Here is a 25,078-nt window from a genome sequence, read left to right as displayed (position 1 = left end):
CCGTCCAGTCTCTGCTTTCATCTTCCCCTGTCCTTCCATCTGTCTCTCCTCTTTTGTCTCAAATAAGTTTGCTTGGCATTGGATTGGGGTCCACCTGGTTGTCCAAAATGACCTCATGTCAAGATCCTTGATTACATCTGCAAAGACCCTTTTTCCAGATCAGGTCCCATTCACAGATTCCTGGAGTGGGTGTATCTTTTCTAGGGGGATCACTATTGAGTGCCTGAAGATGCTCCTCATCTTCTGGGCTTCCCCCAGCCCTGTATCCCTCACTCTGTCTTCCAGGCTGATGACACACAGGGAGGTGTGTCCATCTCTGTCTCTACCTAGCCTGGGAACCTTAGCATCACCCATCAGTCAAAGTGTTGTCCCCAGAGCCCCAGCTGAACAGAGACCTGTTGCCGTGAAGGGATCATGGCTACTTCTGCTCCCTTTCTCAGGAGCATCTCCAGGACTGGAGAGAGGAGCATCCTTGTGGGCTGGGGGAAGAGCCCTTTGCCATGGGTCATGCAGATGTGGGCTTAAGTCCCAGCCCTATCATTTCTGTGGGTGACCTGGGCCACTGGGAACCTCAGCCTCCTCATCTATAAGGTGGACACTCTTCTCCCCACCATTGAAGGCTCTGTGGAGTCACCCTGGGGCTCCACTTTTGGGAAGCCTGTATCATTAATGATTCAGTTTATTCATGCATCAAACAATTGGTGTCTAGATTATCCATGGCCCACAGGGTCTTTTCATGGAAACACTTAAGGCCTCCTTTGTCTTGGAGTATGAAAGGTTTGAAGTGAGTTTTATGGAAGATGGTAGAATTGGGTGCCTCTGCCACTCTGTACTCCAGGGACCAAAACCCTAGAGGTGCAGTGGATAGGAGGGAAGCCCACGGCATCAGATATTCCTGGCTTCAAATTCCATCCCCACCCCTTACCTGCTGTGCAGTTATAGGCAAGTCACTTTACCTCTCTGAACCTCAGTTCCTCCATACTGTGCATCACATCCACCCCCCACAGGATTCCTGCAGAGAAAAGGGGCGTGTGAAGTAAAGTACCCAGGACAGCGACTGGCCTAGGGGCTCAGTGAGTTGGCTGTTTACTGGCACTATTATCATTATCTTATAATAATGGGGGATATTGTGGTGCAGAAGGGTCAGGACTGGGGTTAAACTTCAAGGGTTCAAATCTCACCTCTGTGTGACTTTGGGCAGACAACTCAATGTCTGTCTCGTGTTTCAGTTTCCTCATCTTAAAATGACGAGAAAGATACAATGGTATCAATTCTTTCTTTTGGGCTGGGCTGAGGGTTCAAAGGGTTCATATGAGTGATGTCCCTGTAAGATGCTTGGCACTCACTGGACTTCAATTATTATCATACTAGCATTGTTACAACTTTGATTTGGAAATCCCAAAAGCTCTGATCTTGGAGCAGAGAACAGAGGATCTTGGCAAGAGGAGGGATCCTCAGGATTTCCCAGCAAAGAAATTTCCTCTCTGGGGGATCTTCTGCTTGCTTAAGCAGCAGTGACAGGGAGCTCCCTCCCTACAAAGAGCAAGCACCATGATGAGATAGATCAGTTGGTAGACTGCTTTCATACATTGAGGAAATCTCTTGTTTCCCAAAGACCACACACCCCCCCATTAGTCCCTGTTCCACCTTGGGTGTCAAGAGGTCAACCTTTGTCCAGACTTTGAAAATAAGAGTGGGTGTGAAGGAAATCATAGGGTTGAGCCTTTTTGGCAATTGGTTCTTGGAGGTAGGGCTGCCTTCTTGACTCACCCCACCTCTACGGAACTCCAGGGCTTGGCCAGCATGGGGCTTGGGATGTGTTTTGCTGAATACCTGGCCCTACTCTTATCATGGGGCTTCCCTAGTGGTTCAGATGGTAAAGAATGTGTCTACAATGCAGGAGAGCCCAGTTCTATCCCTGGGTGAGGAAGATCCCCTGGAGAAGGAAATGGCAACCCACTTCAGTATTCTTGTCTGGGAAATCTCATGGACAGGGGAGCCTGGTGGGCTACAGTCCATGGGGTCACAAAAGAGTCGGACACGACTGAGAGACTAACATACACACTCTTATGGTGGACAAGTCTGGTGTGTGGGGTGAGGGTAACCAGGGTTGGAATCTCTGAGAAGAGGCTCACTCATCGTGGGCATTGGCTGGGCTGAGAGTTCCCTGGGAGGGTCACTCTAGGACTAGGACACGGCAAACCAGACCCCCAATCCCCAACTGAAATGTGCTCCACGGCCTCTTCACCATTGGATCCAGTCCCAGATTATCTCAGAAAGGTGAGACTATTTTAAGGTTCCTTTCAAGGCAAGGTAAGGCAAGGGCCTGTGGTCCTCCCCATAGGCCCTAGGAGAAATTTTTAGAAAAGATACAAATTCCAGGTAGTTGTATCCAAGTGGTTGGCACACAGTTCACGGTGCCTCTGATGTTCCACTGTGTGACCCTGGGCAAGTCGCTTCCCCTCTTGGTACCACAACCCCTCATCTGCAGAACAAGGACGATGCTAACAGCTCCTTTGTGGGGTTGTTGTGAGGATTAAATGAATCAATATTGAGTATAAGCTTATTAGCATTAACAACTAGGGAGCTTTAGGGATTTTCCTGGTGGTCCAGTGGTTAAGACCCCACGCTTCCAATGCAAGGGGCCTGAGTTTGATCTCTGGTCAGGGAACTAAGATCCCACATGCTGTGCAGTGTGGCAAATAATAATAATAAAGAAAAATCTAGGGAGATTTATTAACATCATTAGAGGTCTGTATTCATTGAGAACTGTATTTGTTTGTTAGGGCTGCCGAAATAATGTGCCTAAAAAACAGAAATGTATTTTCTCACAGTCCTAGAGGCCAGAAGTCTGAGATCAAGGTGGTGTTGGCAGAGCCGGCTCCTCCTGAGGCTGTGACTGGGAATCTGATCCAAATCTCCCAGCTTCCGGTGGTGCTGGAAATCCTTGTATCATCCAGATTTCTGCCTTCATTTTCACATGCCATTCTCCCTGTGTGTCTGTCTCTGGATCAAAGTTTCCCCCCTTTATAAGGGTACCAGTCCTATTGGATTAGGGTCCACCCTACTTCCAGTATGACCTCACCTTGACTGTATATCTGCAATGATATTAGATCACGTTCTGAAGTCCTGGAGATTAGGAGAATGAGTTGAGTTGATGGAGAAGGGAAACAATTCAGCCCTAATAGAAACTGAAATTCAAGGCTCTGTTTATCAAGAAATGGGTAAATATGACACATTTTCACCAGTTAGAAAAAGAAGCTAAGAGGCTGGGAAGATAGTGCCAAGAAAACAAGGAGACATTTCAGTACCAGGGACAGCAGCTCGTGTGTTTTGTTTTGTTTTGTTTTTTTTGGTGGTTGTTTTTTTCCGTCTATCTGGCTGCAAGCCTTCCAGACAGATCCACAGGCTGGCAAAAGGTTGTTCAAGGGTTATACCTACGCTCCTAGAGCCGATACATTCTGTCTTCTGCATATAGGGCTCCACAGGCAAGAAAAGACCCAAGGAGAAAGGGCTTTGCCCCTTTTTTATACCTCCCAATTTCTTTCCAGCCATGCCTAATGTCTCTCAGGCCTTATGGCTATTTTCTTAGTGCCTCTGCATTCCTTGAAGACCCTGGAGATTCAATTCAGAAAATAGAAACTCAAAAAAAAAAAAAAAGGCAGGAAGACGTGTATTGGGAGAAGATATGGGCATTAAATATAACCAAAAAAGGATAAGCACACACAATATATAAAGAGGGTGTGTTTGTAATATCTCCCATTACAAATTTTTATTCTGGTAAAATATGCATAGCAAAATCTGTCATCTTGACCATTTCTAAGTCCACAGCTCAGTGGCACTGAGCACATTCATATTGTTGTGCAACCATCCCCACCATCCAGAACTTTCTCATCTTCCCAAACTCTGTCCCCCATGAAACACTGACTCCCCATCCCCTCCCCCAGCCCCTGGGCCCACCATCTACTTCCTTCTCTCTGTGGATCTGACTCCTCTAGGACATCATTTGAGTGGAATCATACTGTAAATGTCCTTCTGTGTCTGGCTTATTTCACTGAGCATCGTGTCTGCAGGGTTCATTCATGTTGTAGCAGGTGTCAGAATCTCCTTTCTTTGTGGTCCTTGTATAGATGGACAGCGTTTTGTTATCCATTCATCTGTTGATGGGTATTTGGGGTTTTTCCACCTTTTTGCTGTCCCAAATAATGCTGCTATGAGCACGAGTGTTTCTTTTAGAGTCCCTGCTTTCAATTCTTTGGGGATATATACCCAGAAGTGGAATTGCTGGATCATATGGTAATTCTATGTTTAACTTTTTTGAGGAACTGCCAAACTGTTCTCCACAGCCGCCGCACCATTTTACATTCCCAACACAATTTTTAAAAAAATGAATGTTAGAAGCTGTCCTCAGCTCTGCCTGGTGCCCCTTCCCCAGGGCCCCAGGGCACCTTTCAGGCCTGGGTCAGAGACTCCTCCCCACCACCAGGCCCAGCTAGTGGGAGCAGCCGGCGAAGTGAGCGCAGCCCAGCAGGATGCAGCTTTAATTAACTCCAGCCTGGGGCGAAAGTGGTGCCCCCAAAGCTGTTCCCAGGGGCTCTGCATAGGGGGTCCCCGTCGGGGGAAGCTGAGAGACCATGGGAAGGGAGCTGGGGGTGGAGGACCCAGGACTCGACAGCATCAGAGCAGCCAACGATGGTCTCATTTCAGTCAGTGAAACTGAGGTCCCCTGGGGCTAGAGAGGCAAACCCAGCTCTGAGGCCCGGATCCCTGTGTCCATCCCAAAGAACTTGCCTGCATCTCCCACCCCACAAAATCTTTTAAAATATCTTTAATCTCATTGGCCTTTCTCTGGGCGCCTCCCTCTGCTCAGTTCTCTTCGGTCTCTGTCTTGCAACCTTTCTTGTCTCTATGGCTCTCATGCCTGGCACCCCCTGCCCCCACTCAGGACGTCTTCCAATCACACCCCGGCTCTGGACCACTTTAGAGCCGGTCCCGCCCCCTGCCTCTCCTGATTGGTCCTTCCATTTGACGCCACGCCCCACCCCTCTAGCTCCGCCCCCGCATCTAGGTTGGTCCATTCCACTGCACCCTCCGAGCATCTGTTCTGATGGGGAAAACTGAGGCGCCCACACAGGTGCAACGGGCCATCCAAGGCCACAGAATTGGTTAGTGCCAGAGTCACTGTGCTCCTCAGTCCAGTGCTGAGGCTTCTTCTGGTTCCTTGGGGCTGCTGATGCCCCTCACTATCCTCCTCCCTGGGGCGGCAGCTCTGCCGCTTCCCCCTTCCCCCACCCCCCATCTCACCCCGCTTTTTAGCATCAGCCACAGATTTAATTAACAGCTGATTCGCCTCTCTGCCTTTCCCGTCGCAGCCTTTGGGAAGTGTGGGTATGGAAGGGGAGAGCTGAGCTACTCCTAATTGCCCCACCCCAAAGGGGGCTCCAGCCTCCTTTTCTCTATTTTTAAAATTATAGTGAAATACACATAATTTAAATTTACCACCTTAATCACTTTTCCTTCTTTTATTTCCTAAGCTTTTAAAATTGTGGTTAAATACACATAACAGAAAGTTTGCCATTTTAACCATTTTTAAGTGCAGAAATTAGTGGCTTTGAGTACACTCCCATTGTTGTGCGACCATCTCCACCATCCATCTCCAGAACTTTCTCATCTTCCCAAATTGAAACTCTGTCCCCATTAAACACTGACTCCCCATCCCCTTCCCCAGCCCATGGCCCCCACCATCTACTTTCTGTCTCTGTGGATCTGACTCCTCTGCGGATCTCCTGTGAGTGGTTCACAGTGGATCTTCCTGTGAACATGGGTGCACAGCCTCCTTTTCTCCTAACACTTCTATTTCTCTCCCCTCCAGGCTGTGCCTTTCTCACCTACTGTGCCAGGGACTCCGCCATCAAAGCTCAGACTGCCCTGCACGAACAGAAGACCTTGCCCGGGGTGAGTGCTGGATGCTGCTGGGAAGTGAAGGGGCAGATGGAGGGGATGCTGTCATTTTGGGGAAGGCTAAGGTCCTTCCTGGGATCAGCTGTGAAGCTCATCTGCCTCTGAACTCAGAAAGAAACGAATGGAGCAGAGACACAGAAATCATCACCTGGATGGGCATTTCTTGTGTGTTAACTGCATCCCTGGCTGTGCACTTCATGTCAGGGTGGTTTTGTGTGGTTGTGGAGGTTGCACACTGCCCGAGGGCACCTGGCTTCACATGAGAGTGTCATTGGAGGATGAGGAAGCATTAGCAGGCAGAGGATCAGCAGGGGCAAAGGTCCGGGGCAGGATGGTGCCTGGTGTGTTGGAGGAACAACCAGGAGGGCCATGTTCCTGGAGCAGAGAGAGTGAGGAGGAGAGAGGGAGGAGGGGAAGGCAACAAGAGGATGAAGGCAGATGTTCAGGGCCTTGTGGGAGGAGACTGGACCCTACCTACCTCTCACCATAAGAAAGGAGGGGATTTTCTTTCCTCTTGTCCTTATGGAGCAAGTAAAGCTATGGCTCCTTAAGTGGTGTTTCCTCCCCAGGGGAGGCTGGCCCAGGCTCTGGGCCTGCTGGTTCTCTCCTGTCAGCCCTGTCCTTTTTGGGTGGGCAGGAGGTCCCTGCCCCCAGGAAAGGATGGAAGGTCCCCTTCAGCCTGCCAAGCCAGGTCTTCAATGAGATCTGTAGCACCCCACCCCGTGAGTTTGGGGGCAGGGAGTGTCGCCTTTCCCTCTAGAAATCTCAGGGACCCTTCAGTATCAAGGGGCTTCAGAGGATGCTAGGGTGGCATCTTGCCATTCCTGCTGGGAGCATGGATGCTACACGGCTGACAGTGGACAATCTGGGGTTCACCTGCCAGGAACCAGAAGCTGTGGCATGAGTTTGACTCAACTCTGAGCAAGCATCCAAAGGTTTGGGGGGTGGCCTCAACCTTACCTTGCAGAGCAAAGAGCCCGTCTTTGAAAGATGAAGTGGCAGAAGCGAGAGCATACGCTATGGCGGCCACATCAGCGGGCTCCTTGTTTAGTTTCCACCTGGTGTTGCCATGTGACGATGAACCAGCAACTCAACCTCTCTGATCTTCAGCACCAGAAGAGTATAATGTGGTGGGGTAGAGGGAAGAAACTGTTGAGGAGGTCACTGAGGGCTTCACTGAGGAGGTGGCATTTGAGAAGAGACTTGAAAGATGAGGAGGAAGGACATGCTAGAAGAGGGGACCAGATATGCAAAGGTGAGCAAACACCATCTGGATTCACTCTTTTCCCTCACTTGGACCTTCAGCCAACACCTCCCCAAACCAACAGGAAACTGGAGGGCAGGTTCGTCCGTAGCACCCAGGGGCACAGTGGAGTTCGGTGGATTCTATTAGTTATCTCCCGATGTGTCACAAATTACTCTTCAGGGACTCCCCTGGCGGTCCAGTGGTTAAGACTCTGCACTTCCACTTCAGGGGGCACAGGTTCGGTCCCTGGTTGGGGAACTAGGATCCTGCATGCCTCACTATGTGGCCAAGATTTTTATTTATAAAAATAAGTAACAAATTACTCCTTAGCTTAGTGGCTTCAAACAATCAGCATGCATTGTCTCACAGCTGCCAGGGGTTAGGAACTGGGACATGAGTTGGCTGCATGGTTCTGGCTTCTGGTTTCTCCTGAGGTTGCAGTGGAGTCCTCAGCCAGAGCTTACTGTGGCTGGCAAATCTGGCCCAGTGCGTGGCTATTGGCTGGAGGCCTCCGCTCCTCTCTGTGGGCATCTCCCCAGTGCTTGCTACTTGAGGGACCTCACAGCATGGTGACTGGCTTCCCTCAGGGCATGTGATCTGAGAGTGAGCCAGGAAGAAGCCACAGCATCTTTTTTTTTTTTAATTATGTATTTATCTATTTATTTGGCTGCACTGGGTCTTAGTTGCAACATGCAGGATCTTTAGTTGCAGCATATGGGATCTAGTTCTCTGACCAGGGATAGAACCTGGACCCCTGCATTGGAAGCATGGAGTCTTAGCAACTGGACCATCAGGGAAGTCCCAGTCTCAGGGCTCTTTGTCCTCCTCTCTCTGCTCACTTTCCTAGCACAATCCAATTCTTTCATCCATATCTATCCTGCCAGCCAGCCAGCAACCTTTTATTAAGCACCTACTTAATAGGCCTGATTCTGCACTTCTCTTACCAGTTCTGTGTACAGAAGACGCCCCTTGGTGACTCCTTCAGGCACCCCATACCCAGCAGAGCTCAAACTGCCCACAGCATCCCCTTTGAACCAGTTTTTCTTCCCTTCCCCTTGCCCTGCCCCAGCTTCTTGTGGTCGCTGGCAATCCTTGGCCTGTAATCCTTCCAATTCCTGCCTCTGTTGTCAGGTGGCCTTCTCCTCCATGTCTACATCTCTGCCATCTCCACTGCCTTTCTCTTATGAGGACACCAGTCCAGTCCTGGACACCTAAATCCAGGATGACCTTGTGTACAGATCTGTCACTTAATTACATTTATAAAGATACCATTTCCAAATAAGGTCTCATTCATAGATTGCAGGGGTTAGGTATTGGACACGTTTTGGGGCAGGACAGCCATTCACTTCACTGCAGGGGGTGACCACAAAATGAACAGCTGGATGGAAGGGTGATGGGGAACTGCATCTCAAGGGAGAACCAGGTGACCTGTGGTGATGACCTCATGGAGGGCAAACAGGGCAGCTTTCTGGAGGGGGAAGCATTGGAGCTAGTCTTGAGTGACTGGGAGGGTGTTGGCAGATGGGGGTGGTGTGAGCACGGAGCGTACTGAGACGTGGAGGCAGGAGTGTGCCTGGCAAGCTGAGTGTGGGAACGCACGAGAACCTAATGGAAGTTTACTGCCCCCAGGGACACTGGGCAATGTCTGAGGACATTTGTGATCATCTTGACCATGGCATCTCGCGGGTACAGGCCAGGGCTGCTGTTCCACACCCTATAGTGCACAGGACGGCCCCCCACAACAGAAAATGATTCAGGCCAAAATCAGCAGTGCTGAAGTTGAGGAACCCTGTTTAGGAGAATAAGGAGCTGGTGAATGTTCTAGAACAGTACTAAGAGAATTATGTAGAATGCATACCACATACAGCATTTAGATTTTTCTAGGAGCAGCGTTTAAAGAGTAGAAAGAAACAGGTGAAATGAATTTTAATGCTTTCTTTTATTCTAACCCACTGTCCCAAAATCCTATCAAGAGGCTGTCAGTAGGGCCCATGTAAAACTTACTAATGAGATAGTTCACATTCTTTTTATTTCATCCTAAGACTTCGCTTTCACTTTTCACTTTCATGTGTTGGAGAAGGAAATGGCAACCCACTCCAGTGTTCTTGCCTGGAGAATCCCAGAGAGGGGGAGCCTGGTGGGCTGCTGTCTCTGGGGTCGCACAGAGTTGGACACGACTGAAGCGACTTAGCAGTAGCAGCAGCAAGTGTTTGAAAATCTGGTGTGTGTCTTGCACACCCTCAATGCCTCTCAACCAGAACACTTAGTGGTTACCAGAGATGCTCAATGTGGAGTTGCATTTTATAAAATCGACAATTGAAAAAGTAGATTCCTTTCCTCAAGTTGTTGTAAACCTACTCAGAGCTTTTCCAAGAATGGAGTCAGTTTTTAGACTTTTCTGGAGAGGATCAGAGAACAAATGTTTTCAGCTTTGCCAGCCATACAGCCTCTGTTGCATCTGTTGAAAGCACAAAACAATCACATTGAGTGTGGCTAAGTGCCAATAAAACTTTATTGACAAAAACTGGCTGGGGCGGGGTGCAGAAAAGGGCTGTAGTTTGCCCATCCCCATATTGGGCTATCATCATCCAATAGAATTTACTGGATGTTCTGTCTCCGCTGTCCAGTAGGGTGGACACTTGCTCCGTTTGGCTATGGAGCCTTTGAAAAGGGGTGAGTGTGACTCAGGGACTGAATTTTTAATGTTATTTAATTTTAATAGATGTAAATTTAAACTTCCACTGGCTACATGTGGCTAGAGGCTACTGTCCTGAACACTGCAAAATCTAGAATGTTCTAGATCAGGGATCAGCCACCACGTTAGACAGTGCAGATCTAGAATGTTCTAGACTGTTCAACAGTGTAGACCTAGAATGTTCTAGACTCAGGAGCATGGTGCAACATCATTATACATCTAGGTTAGGGAGTTGTCTGTCTCGTTTTGACACCAGATCACAGCTGAGGAGGGGTTAGGGGCCTCAAGCCACCTCTTCTCCTCTCAGGGCTCAGTTTCCCTGGTGTTATCATTGTCCCCCAGCACTTTGGGGCACTTCATCCAGCTGCCATGTCAGCAGGGCCCTGGGTCTGCTCTGGCCCCATGTGACAGACAAGGGGACTGTGGTGAGAGAGGAGGGGACTTGTCCCAGGTCACCCAGGAGGGTGAGCACTATGGCTCCACCCACCCTGCTTCACAGACCTTGAACCTGTGGCTTCTCTGCTTGAGTTTCCTGTAAGCTGCTCCCTGTGCCCTGGAGGTGAGGGTAGATGTCTGATAAATAAAGAGGAGGCTCAGAGCTAGATCCTGGGGACAGAGGGGCTCAGCTTAAATTTTTTTCTTAAAATTTGAAAAATACTGCACATTTAGTGAAAAGTGCATGCAACCCAACTGACTATAAAGCAAGCACCCATTACCACTGTGCACCCGGAAACCACCCCGACCCATGTCCCCAAGCCCAAGCCCCTCTCTTCTCATTGGAGGAACCCCTGTTCTGACTTTTATGGCAATCAGCCCTTCCTTTTCTTCCATTACCATGCGGATGAGATTCAATATGATGCCTTGTAGCTTTGTGCTTTGTCATTGCTGTGTGGTATTCCACAGCCTGGATGCACCGTTTATTCATCCATCTTCCTGCTGGTGGACATGTGAGTTGTCTCTAGTTTTGCTGTTAAGGCACAGAGATCCTTGCCAGTGTTTTGCTCTGGGTGGACACATGCCACGTTTGGGTCAGTCTCATACACAGGAGTTCGGGATCCCTGAATATGTGTGTCTTCCAATTCTGATGAGAGAAGGGGTTGTTTTTGGGGGTGAGCCTCCCTCCACAAGAACACCCACAGAAATGGAACCAGTCTTACAGTAGGAGAGCTGGAGGCTTGCTCACTAATCGCACAAGGAGACATGGGGTCTATTGGACAAGAGGACCCTTTGCCTGTCAGCATGTCTGAGCACAGGAGTCTAAGCCTCCCCACAGGTGTCAATGCCAGAGAATGGAGTCTTGGCTGCGGAAGAAAGCCTGCCCTGCAGGGTCACATGCTGCACGTGCCTGTGCACTGCCCGGGAGACAGGGGCCCTGGGCTGGGCCATGTTAGAGACAAAGACTGCCAGCACCTTTCCTATCCCTGTGTGTGTGTGTGTGTGTGTGTGTGTGTGTGTGTGTGTGTGCGCGCGCGCGCGCGCGCGCGCGCGCATTAGGGAACACAGTACAGATCGACACCTCTGTCTCTTCATCTTTTGATGAACAAGGGAGTGGTCCCAGTGGTTTGCCAGCTCAGTGCATCTTCCCCCACCTTGGCACAGCCGACGCCCCCTCCCCCCCCAATGCTGTTTTCTGCAGCAAGTGACACACACCCCTTCCAATTCCCACCTCGAATATGACAGCAGAGTCCATGGGGGATGCAGTTTAATCAGATCTCAGCATTCTGGAATAAGATCCTACAATGAATAACAGAATCCAAGAATAGAACCCAGAATGGACCACAGGACCCTGGAATCCACAGGGCCGACACCTCCGATTGTCACAGGGATTCTCCGCTGGCCTGTCAAAACCAGGGTGGGGATCCTGGGGATGGAAGAAAGTCCCACTCTGGCGACAAAAGGCAACAGGTCCAGTTCCCACCTCAAGGATGGCAAGGGGCTGGTGGCCATTTGAGGCAACACTATCTCTTTCTTTGTGAAGCTCTTGGTAGTGAGGGATGAGCCAGATCAGGGAGCAGCCATGCAGCGCATCTGAGCATTCTGGAAAGGGATGAGTTTGAGTTTGTCAAACTGTGAGCACTCCACCACAAGGCCCCTCCCTGAACCCCTGAACCCCCTTCTGTGTACACAGGGGTATCTGAAGTGGTCCCTTTGCAGAACCCACCCCCACATCTCATGACTTGGCTCAGAGTCAAGCCAGTCCTGGGAGTGAGCAGGAGGCCCCTGAGGAGCCAAGTGTCTCAGGATATGGTTTTTGAGGCCTCAGTGTCCTCATCTGTAAAATGGGTTTGTGGTGTATTTTGAGGGGCCTGTGAGCTGGGACACGCCAGAGGCTGAGCATGCACTTAGCAAATACACAGCCAAATGAATGAACTCATGGTCCCAGGAGTCGAGCTGTGGGACTCTGGCCAGTCACGTCTCTTCCCGAGCTCGTGTTCTCCCGTGAAACGGGGACAGCTCAGACACGCCTGGCACAAGCTCTTGGGTTACTTCCCATGCTGGGCACTCTGCCCAGCACGCCTGCCCAACTCTTGCCTGTGGGACAGGAGTCTGGAAACCATAGGTCTTGTCTTGTCTCATCTTGTTTGCCACTTGTGGACCCTATGCTGGTTCTTTCTCAGGAGGAGGTCTTAGAGCCCCTCACCTCAGCCCCGACCCTGGAAATCCCTCCTAGAGAGGAACAGAATGTGTGCTAGGGGTGGGGGGAGATGCTGTCATCGAGGCAATGACTGGGCAAAGCAACTGAAGCAGGTAGGATGGAGGGGAAGGCTTCGGGGGGAGGTTACATTCCAAGGGGCTTGTTGGGCAAGGATGGGGTGCACAGGGGTGTGTTCCAGTCCATTGTCCTCGGTGGGGGGGGAGGGAGGAGAAAGGGGCAGGAATGGTTGGGACAGAGCAACAAAGTTGGCTCGGATGCCAGGATGAGGAGTTGGCACGCCACCCCAAGGGCAATAGGGAGCCACGGCAGAATCTAGAACAGGAGAAGGGCTTGCATGGGAGAGGAAGAGCATGGAATGCTAGCCCAGACAGCCCAGATAGGGGTCCACCTGCTTCATCTCCCTCTACACCATCCAGAAACAACGCAGTCAGGGCTTTCTCTGGGCCCCCACACCTTCAAAAGGCACAGCTTTGCAAACCCAGGAGAATATTTGGGGCCCCAGCCTGTCTACCAAAGGGTCTTCCTGCAGTCCTTCCCCCGAGTGGCATCAGTTTCCTCATCTCTCATATACATAACGGAGAAGGCAATGGCACCCCACTCCAGTACTCTTGCCTGGAAAATCCTGTGGACGGAGGAGCCTGGTAAGCTGCAGTCCATGGGGTCGCTAAAAGTTGGACACGATTGAGTGACTTCACTTTCACTTTTCACTTTCATGCGTTGGAGAAGGAAATGACAACCCACTCCAGAGTTCTTGCCTGGAGAATCCCAGGGACGGGGGAGCCTGGTGGGCTGCCATCTATGGGGTCACACAGAGTCAGACATGACTGAAGCGACTTAGCAGCAGCAGCAGCAGTATATACATAAGTCAGACATAAAGGACCCTATTTTCCCAACGGTGTATGGCTTGGTTGTAGTCATTTAGCAAGAGCTGGGTGGCAGAGCAAGGACTGGATTCCAGTCACTTAACGTATGCCTGCCCAGAGCCCTAGTCCACCTGATCCTTGGCTGGAGGGATGGCTGGGTTCTCAGAGACCCCCACTCCCCCTGAAAAAACTGGCAGGAGATCTGGTCTCTGCTTCTAATTTTCTCCTCTCCCTTTTTGATTTGCCCATCTTTAAAAGGAGCATGTTTCCATTTCATAAAGTTGTTTGGAGATTAAATGAATCAATGGACATAGGTGTTGCTCCAGTTTGTTCCTCACCAACCCCCACCCCACCATGAACTCCTATTCATACTTTAAAACCCACTGCAAATTTTCCATCTCAGTGCATCTCCAGGAAAGTCTTTGGCTCTTCACTGTCCTCTGCTCTAGGCTCTCCCAGCACTTGACCCCATGAGTCTGGAAATGTCTGCATATCCTTCTGTTTCCCTCACTGCCTTACTAGTGGAATGCTCCCTGAGGTTGCAGAATTACTCAGCTGGAAGCACATGAAAATGTTGTTGAATAAGTGTAAAGAGGGAGGGGAAGGGCAGGGAAAGGATACAACAATGGGGAGCCAGGGAAGGTAGAGCAGCGAGGAAGGGCATTCGGCAGAGACCTTGGTGGGACAGATGGAGACAGGGAGCCGGAAGGAGGTGGGCAGAGCCAGATGGGTGGGCAGGGGCGACAGGAGGGGTGGGGTGAGGGGAAACCCAGCTCTCCCCGGCACGCCTCCTCCCGGCTTGGGCGGGCAGGGCCCGGCCTCTGGCGTGCGGATTGCCTGGGCGTTGGGCGCGGAGAGCGGAGAGCGAGGCGCGGAGCCCGAGCGTGCGCGCGTGTGCGCGCCTGTGCTCTCAGGGCCAGCCGGGCGGGCGGCGGCACATGGATGCCAGCCTAGCGCACATCTCTAGGCCGGTGGGTAAGGCGAGGCGCGGGTCTGCGGGATGTGGATGGCCGGGCCTCAGAACCTCGACTTTCGAGTGGGGGCTGGAGAGGAAGGGGATGCCCACCAGGCTTCTTAGAGCCAGGCCAGGACCCCTTCCCTCCAGCTGAGCTGACCCAGGAGGGGGAAGGGGCCTCCTAGTAGGAGGCGGAAGGTCCCAGGCTCTGCAGCAGGTGGGGGGAGATGGGAAGCAGGTATCCAGACCCAGAGAACGGTGTAAAGGTGGAGGGTGCCCTGATGGGGGCAGGTTCCCTCCCTGTGGTCCTCCTCCCTCGCTCCCTCCCTCGGCTCATCCATCTCCAGAAGATTATATTTAAATATCTCTTTTGTGCAAGGCAGGAGCTGGGCTCGCCCCTAAGAGGCTGTTTCCATGGCAACAACAATTGCCAGCTTCCGTGTGGTGAATCAGCGTTGCCATGGCAACCCCATCCTCATCTGCCCAAGGTGCTGGGAGGGGGGGAGGAGGTGAGGGCCAGCGGAGGCGGGTGGGAGAGGTAGAGGAGAGGGAGACTGAAGCCCAGGTGCCCCCTCCCTCCCATCTCCCTTTACCACTTCAGTCTACCCTCAGCCCAGAAACTGGTCTCATATGGTTGAAATAATCTCTCCTCAGGCCTCCAGCTAGAGGGGTGTGGTACCCAGGTGAAGAGGGTCCAAGATGTGTGTGCGCGCGCACACGTGCATATGTGCGTTTGTGTGTGTGTGTGTGTGGTGGGGGAAGGGAGATGTGGTTGGGCCTTTCCCAGGTGGTCAGGGTCCCTCTGAGGGTGTGGTTGGGTGGCAGGAGGATTGCGCTGGGGGAAATGGGGGCCAAGATGGGGGAAATAGAAACCCTTTGAGTTCTGGGGCTCCCAAGGCTGAGTTCACATTGAGGAGGCCCATATATGCTTCAGACACACACTTGAAATGGGGGAGCATATCAGATGAGGGGGCCCACCAGGGGAGGGGGAGCAGAAAAATACCTCTCCAGGCCTTGATTTTGACATCCATAAAAAACAGGGTAAAAATTGTGCCTCTCTCTCTGAAAACTTGCCGGGCAGCTGTGTTGTGATTAGAAGACACTTATCAAGTATCATCAAGTACCTCCGAATGGCTGTGGGGATCTACTCCAAGACTGCCTTGGGAGGGGGGCTGGGACCAGCACTTGTTCCGACCCCAGGCCTGGTGGAGAGGGACCAGGCGCCTTTCTATCATGGCAGGTGTTGACCACTTCCTTCTGGTCACTTCAGTTCAGCAAACTCCTCTGATTCTCTCCTGTACCCTGCCCTGAAGGATGGGGAGTAATGTGATGGTCTCAGTCTGGAGGGAAGCAGAAACATGGAGACACCTCCTGCCCTGAGGCAGAGAGAGGAGGAGGCCCCAAAAGGTGGAAGGATTGCCTGCCTGGGGGCTTTTGAACTTGGATGAACAGTTTACCAGAGACACCGGGTTGGGAAGAAGATTCTGTCCTAGAGCCAAGAGAGAAGTAAATGCCACCCAACCCCACATTCCTCAAGTCTGTTCTGAAATACTTGCATTAGCTCATACCCAGGGCTGGGTAAGTTGCAGGAGCTGGAGTTAGGGAAGAATTTCTTCCACTGAATAGTTCATTGGTTTCTTCCAGTTTCAGTGCTGGAGGATGGTGGACAGACATGTCCAGAACAATGAGGCCAGATTGAAGGCTGGTCCATTCAAGTATGACAGTTCTCCTGACTTGTGGCTCAGGGGGCTGGCTAAAACTAGCTGCCTTGGTGTACCAGTCAGCTGCTGCTGAGTAATAAGCTGCCTCAACCATTTTATTTATTCATGATTCCATGGGTTGGCAAGCCCAGGGTGGGCTTAACTGGACAATTTGGCTGATTCATCCTGAGTCATTCATGCAGCTGTAGTCAATTGGGGATTGACTGGGGTTAGCTGGGCTGGGACCCCCATGAGCTGTCAGCAGGGCATCTCTGTGCATGAGATATCATATCCTCCAGTGAGTCACCTGGAATTGTCCACCCTGAAATCTCCAGGGTTCCAAGATGGCCAAGTCTCTTGAGGCCAAGGCTTGGAACTCCCACTACTTCACTTCCACTATATTCTATTGGTCAAAACAAGTTGCATGGCCAAGTCCAGATAGAAGAGGTAAAGAAACAGACTCCAGTTCTCAATGAGAGGAGCCACAATGTCCCATTATATACAGGGACCACAGGAGTTGTGCCATCTTGGCAAGCAATCTATCATACTTTGGGGAGGAGGGGTGGGTGCAGCAGAGAGACTTCCTGGATGAAGGGGTATTGTTCCTGGGGTTTGAAGGCAAAGTAGGAGTTTTCCAGGTAGCAAGAGTAAAGCCCTGGAGGTAGGACCATGTGTCATTGGGTGTGACTGAGTTGGTCACACCCAGTGGTGACTGAGGTGCTGGTTGCTGCCAGAAGGTGGTGGGATGCTGAGGCTGGGGAAGTGGGCAGGAGTGCCTGGCAGGGCCCAGATGAAGCTCCCACCACACTACCCCCACTGTCCACCTTGACCTCCCTCCCCTTTTCTTCACAGATGGCGCGACCAATCCAGGTGAAGCCTGCGGACAGCGAAAGCCGTGGAGGTAGTTGTCATCTCTCCATGGCTGCCAGACTGTGGGTTGATGGAGGAACGGGAGGAGGGAAATCCTTGCACAAAAGGTGGTGGGAGAGGCAGAGGCCCCCGTGAGGGTGGGGCAAGGTGGTAGAGAAGGAAGGCATGGGTCCCTCCTAACCGCAGGGCCACAGGCCCAGCTGTGGAGGGTATGGCCAGGCCCTGCTGCTTTCCCCTAGAACTTGAAATACCTGATTCATTTCAGGTTGCAATGATGGATATCTTCAGATGCAGAGGCACTGGGGGACCCCAAAGGACTATGGATGGCTTTCTGGGTTGTGTGTGTGCACAATTGGATATATGAGCCAGTGCATATGTGTGTATGTGAGCATGCATTCCTGGGCATGCCTGTGTGCAGATGTGTATGGGTGTGTGCACATGGGCATGTGTTTTCTGGCTGGTTCAGTGCCTGTCTGTGTGCACATCTGTGTGCCTGGGTTGTGCATAGGTGCGTAGGTGTATATGTGCAAGCGTGTGTGCTTGACTGTTCTAGGCTGGGAGTGTGGGTGTGCAGGCTCTGTCTTGTGTCTACGTGAGGTTTGACCTCAGGATGGGTGTGTGCCATCAGGAGATGCTTGACTGTCCCCCATGGGATCCAAGACTAGCCATTCTTAGATACTTTGACCCCTCCTCCCCATCTCAGATGGATTACAGGCCTGAAGGAGAGCACTCAGCCTTGGAAATGGTGTGTGGGGCAGGGTTGTTAGGACCTCTGTGTATGCATAGGAGCGTGGTAGAGCCCATCTGGGCTGGGAGCCCATTTTCACACTCTCAACCTGGCTTCCAGTGAGGGTTAGGGATTGGAGAGGGGGCTCTGCATGTTTTCATTTCTGTCTGTCTCTCTTTGTCTCTCTCTCAATCTCTATCTCCCTCTCCCTCCATCTGTTTCTCTCTCATCTTTTTCTCTCCTCCTATCTCTCTGGTTCTCTCAGAGCCTCTCTGTGTGTCTCTCTTTGTCTCTTCCTGTTTCTCTCTTTGCCTATCTCTGTCTCTTGGTCTCTCCCTGTCCCTCTCTCTCCCTCCCACCCCCATGAATGACAGCTGCCAGAGAACGGGTTTCCATAGCAACCCAACTCACCATTCCTCACAGAGGAAGCTGCCTGGTCCCTGATTACAGGGGAGCAGTGCAACTCCCCCGGGAGGCGGGAGAGGGCTCTAGTCCCTCACATGGGAGAGGCTGGGCCATACTGGCCCCTGGCCTTAGGCTTGGGCAGGTCCCAGCCAGGCTTCCAGCCAATCCCAGGTTCCCCAGACAACTGGTCTTCTGCACACACATACCTTTATTCATTCATCAGACATTGATTTTTTGGCTTCTCCGGAGCCCTGGGAAAGTCCGATGGGGAGCTCTGCTGGGTACTGTGAGAATGCAGGCGCCCTCAGTGCTCACCCCTGCCTAGAAAATTTAGATGGCAGACAGACATAGACCCAGGCCAGGCAAGGCATAGACCCTAGTACTGTGTGTGGGCTTTCTGAAGAACTCAGAGAGGTGGGAGGAGTACAGAGGCGGGAGTAGCCGTTTTGCCCAGAATGGGGAGCAGTTGGGCAGAGAGGGCATTCTAGGCAGAGGGCACTGAATGAGGTGGGAGGCCTCACGGACGTGGGCGGGTGAGAAGGCGGGAAAGCGCGAGGCTGCGTCCTCCTTCACACGCGCAGAAGAGGGCCCCGGGGAGGTCCAGGGGCCCCGCTCCCCACCCCGGTGCCTCCGCTTTCTGCTGGAGGGATGCGGAAGTTCCCGGAGGCTAGGACTTGGCTGAGGTGGTGTCTCCGCCCACAGGGGACCGGAAGCTGTTTGTGGGGATGCTGAACAAGCAGCAGTCAGAAGAGGACGTGCTGCGGCTATTCCAGCCCTTCGGGGTCATCGACGAGTGCACCGTGCTCCGGGGACCTGACGGCAGCAGCAAAGGTGACCAGCTAGGGGCGGGGCTAGCTCCGGGGACTGGACTATAGGAGGGCGCGGCTGGTGGGATGGGGTCGGCGCGGGCCCAGGAGAGGGAGGCTGGATCCGGTGGGCGGGGCCGGGCTTGTGGGGAGGGACTGGCCCACAGTAGGCGTGGCCTGGCACGTGGAAAGCAGGCCTGCCGGATGGGGTTCCTCTAGGCACACAAAAGGGCGGGGCTGGCCCAGGGGCGGGGCGAGCAGAGGCCGTCTAGTCTCACCTGGTCCCACTCGCCGGCCCAGGACATCCGGGGCTGCCTCCTGTGTCTGTGTCCATCAGACTTTCTGTCTCGATTTGCCTGTGTCTCCTGGACTGTCGGTGTACCTGATCCTACTTACTCCACCGTTCCTATAAGGTTGTACCATCCAGGGATGATTGTTTTATGATCTCCAGCAACTTGTTTTCTGGTCTGCTCTGTTTGGGTCTTCAGGTGTCTGGCGATCTCTGTCTACCTGATTCTACTTGTTCAGGTTTCTGTCCAGAACTGGCCTGTCTCTGCCCTTGTGACTTTATCTTACTAGGACTGAATATATTTGATGGTCCCTGTCTATTTATTTGCCTGGCTCTTTTCTAAAAATTGAGATATGATCACATACTGTAATCACATACTGCCAAGGCAGGAGGCGCAAGAGACGTGGGTTTAATCCATGAGTCAGGAAGATCCCCTGGAGGGGGAAACGACAACCCACTCCAGTATTCTTGCCTGGGAAATCCCATGGACAGAGGAGCCTGGCAGGCTACAGTACAGAGAGTCACAAAGAATTGGACAAGACTGAGTATACACACACACACACACACACACACACACATATACTGTAAAATTCACCTTTTAAAAGTGGACAGTGGGAAAAAAAAGTGGACAGTGAAATGCTTCACAAAATTCACAGAACTGTGCGACTGTCATCAGTATTGAATTCCAGAATGTCTTCACTCCTCTCCCCCAAATTCGTGTGACCCTTCCATAGCCCTCTGTCTGGAACTCTATCCTATGACCATCTGTCTGGATCTGCCTGTGTCTGGTGGTCTCTGGTTGTCTGTCTGCCTGATTCTGCCCTTGCCCGATGACTCTTCATCCCCATCTATCCAACTCTGGTCACATGGGCGTATCCATCTGGGTCTGAGTGTACCTCTGCCCGAGTGTGTCCACATCTCTGTCTGTGTCTGATGGTTTGTCACTTTAATTCTGCCTGATTACAACTCTGGATCTTGTGGTATTGGTGGCTGGTGGGTGTTCTCTAATCCTGTCCCCTTCACTTGTTCTAATGGGCAGTTCCTGCCTCCCTATCCTGGGCACCACCTCACACCCTCTGATGATGTGCTGGACAAACAGTTGTCTTACTGTCTGATTCTTTGTTGTCCCACTGTCTGTCTGAACATATGGCTGCCTGTCTCTCTGTTGTCTGACCTGTGGGCTGCCCATGTCCATGCTGACCTGCTGTGCAGGGCTGCCAGCCCCTCTTCTGTGTCCCCTCACCCCTCCCCTTCTCTTGGAGCAGGCTGTGCCTTCGTGAAGTTCTCCTCCCACACCGAGGCTCAGGCGGCCATACACGCTCTGCACGGCAGCCAGACCATGCCGGTGAGTCAGAGCTGCCCTGGGCAATTGGGGTCAGGGTAGGCAAGGGGGAGGGGCCTGGCCTGACCATCCCAGCCATCTGGTAACCCCTAGCCCTTCTTCAGAGAGGGGACAGGGTAGGGAGAAAGAAGTGCATCTCTGATGGTGGTATGACTGGGTATATGTATGTACTTGTGTGTGTGTGTGAGCGTGCAAGTGTAGACTATGCAGAATGTCCTGCTAGTGTTTGGCTGCCCATGTGTGAGTATGTGTGGGCCAGTGTGTGTGTTGGTGTGCACACGTGTGCATGTGCCTGAGAGTGTGCTTCCATGCCTGTATGTGAGTGTGTGGTTGTGAGTAGGTGGGTGTCAGTGTGCACATGAAGTGTGTGCAAATGGATATATGTTCACATGTATGCTGATGCATATGCACATGTATATGCTGTGACTGCATGCATGCAAGTGTGTTGAGTGGGTGTGCTCATGTGAGTGCACATATGTAAGTTATATAGGTAAGTGCACATGTGTGTTTGTGTGTGTGTGTCCCAGTGATATGGGGGGAATGAGTGCATGTGTGTGCATCTGTAAGAGTGTGTGAGTGTGTGTGGAGGGGTGAGCACATGTGTGTGAATGTAGACAAATATGTGTGTACATGTGTGTGTGAGTATATGTGCATGTATTGTTGAGTGTATGTATGTGTGTGAGTGTGGATGGTGAGTGTGAGTCACTGTGGGTGGGATGCATGTGTGTGTGCAGATGTGTGTGAGCCCCAGAGGAACAGGAGGGGATGGGGCTGGAGGGGCCTGCAGTTCAAGGCCAAGAAGCTTGGGATTCCTCCCAGGGCAATGGGGAGCCTCCCAGGGTATCCCCAGGAGAAGGAAGGGGCAGGCCATTTGGAAATGTCTCCGTGGGGCCAGTGTGGGAGATAGGCAGGTGGCAAGTCTAGAGCTGGGAGCTGGTGGGCCTGCAGCTGTGAGAGGCTGGAGGAGACCACTGGGGTCTTGGGGGTGGCCCTGCCACCCAGAAAAGTGGCCCTGGGAGCCTCCATCACTGTACAAAAATGTCCAAATCTGCCGCAGGGAAGACAGGCCTTGGGGAACCCACTCTCCTTTCTGTTGTTCTGCAACATGGTATAAAGAGCAGGGCAGTCTCAGATCCTCCCTTCTCTTGCTCTGTGGGTCATTGGGCATCAGTTCTAGTCCCTGGAGAGGGAGGAATCAACTCAATCCAAGGTCAAGCTTTCTCCTGCTCAGAGCTGTCCACTGATGGAGCTGGTGAGTGGAGAGGTAGTGAGCTCCCCATCAAAGGAGGTATTCAGTTTCTCAAATGATTGTAACCTCACCTGTTCTCAGGTGTGGGCAGCTATAGAATCCTCTGTATGGGCCTTCATTGTTCCTCTCCAGCACTTGGGTTCTCCACCTTTTTTGAAAGTATGGCTGACAGTCAGGTCCTCCTCTGCTTCCCAGAGGCAGCCCCCACTAGACCTGGGTGCCCCACTTGTGTGCATGGCAGCCTACAAGGTCAAGTGTGAGACCCAGGATGCTGATCTCCAGACTAGTCTCACTGCGGCCCCTGGGACCTTGAGGGAGGGGCTGATAGCTGCTGCCACCCACACCCTACACCCCCCGCAAGGTACCTCAGAGTCCTGGCAATGTCCCCCTTCTTTCCTCCCTGCTTGCGGCTGCCCTTGCAGGGTGCCTCCTCCAGCCTGGTGGTCAAGTTTGCCGACACGGACAAGGAGCGGACGCTGAGGCGCATGCAGCAGATGGTGGGCCAGCTGGGCATCCTGACTCCGTCCCTCACCCTGCCCTTCAGCCCCTACAGTGCCTACGCCCAGGCTGTGAGTGAATGGCGGACACACTCCTGTCTCCAGCGGGGCTCCTGACACCGCTGTTTTGAGGGCCCAGCTCAGTGTCTCTCTCTCTCTTTCTCCATCTAGTCTCTGTCGAGTGCCTCTTTCTGTTTCTTTCTGAGTGCTATCTTTCTGTTTCTCTTGCCCAATCTCTGACTCATGGCCTTATTTTGGTTATGGCTAAGTCCCCAGATCCAGTCCACTTCCTGATCTCAACCCCAGCTTAGCCACCCACCATGAACTATGCTCTGAGCCCAAGCTGAACCCCAACTGACAGGACCCCAGGCTCGGCCACCAAATCCAGCTTGAGCCACAACCCTGGGTGAATGTCAAATCAAGACCCAGTCTTGGGTTGACCCCCAGATCCTGGCTGTTCCCCAAATCTAGATAAGCCCCAATTCTAGCTAAACCTCCAGGCTAACTCCAAACTGAGACCCAGCCCTGAGTGAGTTCAACATTGGCTGAGCTTGGGACTTCCCTGGCAGTTGCCATGCCTCCATGCCTCCAGTGCACAGCACACAGGTTCGATCCCTGGCTGGGGAAATAAGATCCCATATGCCGTATGCATGGCACAACCAAAACAAGCAGAACACATAAAAAAACATTGGCTGAGCCCTGGTCCCAGACTAAGTTCTATCATAGACTGAGCTCCAGTCCCTGGCTGAGCTCTGATTCCTAAATGATCCTTGAACATAGTCTGAGCCCTGATCCTATGCTGAGACTTGATCTCAGGCTAAGCCCCAATTCCTAACTGAGCCCTAACCCAACCTGAGCCAAGATACCTGGCCTGACCCCCTGCCCCTGTTTTTGGAGGACTGGCCCCTCAACCCCATGAGTAATGCTCCAAGGCCAGGTGCCACTTGGACTCTGACTCCCTCTCCACCCCCAGCTCATGCAGCAGCAGACGACGGTCCTGTCCACATCAGGCAGCTACCTGAGCCCCGGCGTGGCCTTCTCACCCTGCCACATCCAGCAGATTGGCGCTGTCAGCCTTAACGGGCTGCCTGCCACACCCATCGCCCCTGCCTCTGGTGAGAGTCTGCCAGGGGCCCACAGATGGGGGGCAGAGCTGGGGCTATGACTCTTAGCCTTAGCTGTGGCTAAGGCTACCCATGATGCTCTTCCACTCCCCAGGACTGCATTCGCCCCCGCTGCTCGGCACCGCTGCTGTGCCCGGCCTCGTGGCCCCCATCACCAACGGCTTCGCAGGTGTTGTGCCCTTCCCTGGCGGGCACCCTGCCCTAGAAACCGTATATGCCAATGGCCTTGTGCCCTACCCAGGTAACTTGGGTGGTCCCCTGGGGCCGAGGAGAGTGGCAGGGGACAGGGAGGGTGTCCCTGGGACAAGCATGAATCCCTTTGCCTTGGTGTCCAGGGAACAAAAGTACAGGAAGCAAGGACTCTTAGGTTAATAGATACTAGCTATGGGTGCAGAGGGGCTTCCCTGTTAGTTCAGCTGGTAAAGAATCCACCTGCAATGCAGGAGACCCCTGTTTGATTCCTGGGTCAGGAAGATCCCCTGGAGAAGGGATAGGCTACTCACTCCAGTATTCATGGGCTTCCCTGGTGGCTTAGACAGTAAAGAATCTGCCTGCAATGCAGGAGACCTGGGTTCAATCCCTGGGTTGGGAAGATCCCCTGGAGGAGGGCATGCCAACCCACTCCAGTATTCTTGTCTGGAGAATCCCCATGGACAAAGGAGCCTAAAGGGCTACAGCCTGTGGGGTCCCAAAGAGTCAGACACGACTGAGCAATTAAGCACACACACACACACGGGCACAGAGAAGGGGGTTAAACATGGGAAGTTTGCAGTCAGACCTTTCTGGCTTCAAATTCCAATTCAGTGGCCCTTGTGGGGAGTTTCTTTACATCTCAGAGCCTCAGTTTGCTCATCTGGAAAATGGGACAGATAGTATCATTCATCTCATGATGTTGCTCTGATGAGGCACTCAGTCTGTAAGATGCTAACCCATCTCCTGGTACCAAGAAGGGTGCCATCAATCTTCACTATTAATTGTTACCATTTGGGATCAGTGCCCATATTCATTCATTCATTCATCCAGGATTGACCACGCACTGATTTGTGGCACTGGACTCTGCCCTACTGAAGCAGAGGTCTTACCTTTCTCTACCCTATACCCTGATTTCAAGGCAAATGTCTTCCCACACCTTGCTTAGGTGAAGTTTGTCATCTGGGTTTCCACCACTGAGAATCTGTTTATTTTTATTTTGTAATAATTGGTGCTCACAGGGAGTTTCAAACATAGTACAGAGAGGTCCTGGTTACCCCTCACCCAGTGTCTCCGGATGCTAACACCTTACATAACAACAGTATTTGTTATTTCCTAGTTGTCAAAACTAGGAAACTGGCATCAGTACAGTACAATGAACTGAACACGTGTTGGAGACCCTGTTCAGACTTCACTATTTACAGGCACTTCTGTGTGTGTGTGTGGTTCGTTCATTTTATGTCATTTCATCACAGGTATAGTTTTGTGTAACCACCACCACAATCAACATACAGCACTGTTCCATTACTATGAAGTAATTCATTCATGTGACCCCTTTACTGGCTTATCTCTCTGCCCTCACTACCCTATCTTCTAACAACCTCTCTCCATTCAAGGAGATTTTTAGTTGCTTCGACAAGCCCTCTCCTCCCCCTGTGTCCTCCACTAGGGACTATTGGAAGGTCACAGTCACATAGGGGATCCATAGGCTGTCTGATGATCA

At 52.1% G+C, this 25,078-nt stretch overlaps 1 protein-coding gene across 1 annotated transcript in view; it reads left to right on the top strand.

Annotated features, from left to right (window-relative positions):
* CELF5 (CUGBP Elav-like family member 5) overlaps positions 1-25,078 on the top strand; it is a 48,704-nt gene that overhangs the window by 13,300 nt on the left and 10,326 nt on the right. The window contains exons 2-8 of the mRNA XM_055566660.1: positions 5,873-5,955; positions 16,929-16,980; positions 18,781-18,909; positions 20,439-20,518; positions 22,187-22,333; positions 23,235-23,376; positions 23,480-23,626. Of these exons, the coding sequence (XP_055422635.1) occupies positions 5,873-5,955; positions 16,929-16,980; positions 18,781-18,909; positions 20,439-20,518; positions 22,187-22,333; positions 23,235-23,376; positions 23,480-23,626 (780 nt within the window). The remainder of the gene's footprint in view (positions 1-5,872; positions 5,956-16,928; positions 16,981-18,780; positions 18,910-20,438; positions 20,519-22,186; positions 22,334-23,234; positions 23,377-23,479; positions 23,627-25,078) is intronic.

Source organism: Bubalus kerabau, chromosome 1 (assembly GCF_029407905.1).
Source record: "Bubalus kerabau isolate K-KA32 ecotype Philippines breed swamp buffalo chromosome 1, PCC_UOA_SB_1v2, whole genome shotgun sequence".
In the NCBI taxonomy this organism is placed as follows: domain Eukaryota; kingdom Metazoa; phylum Chordata; class Mammalia; order Artiodactyla; family Bovidae; genus Bubalus; species Bubalus kerabau.
This window is presented reverse-complemented; position numbering and strand designations above follow the sequence as displayed.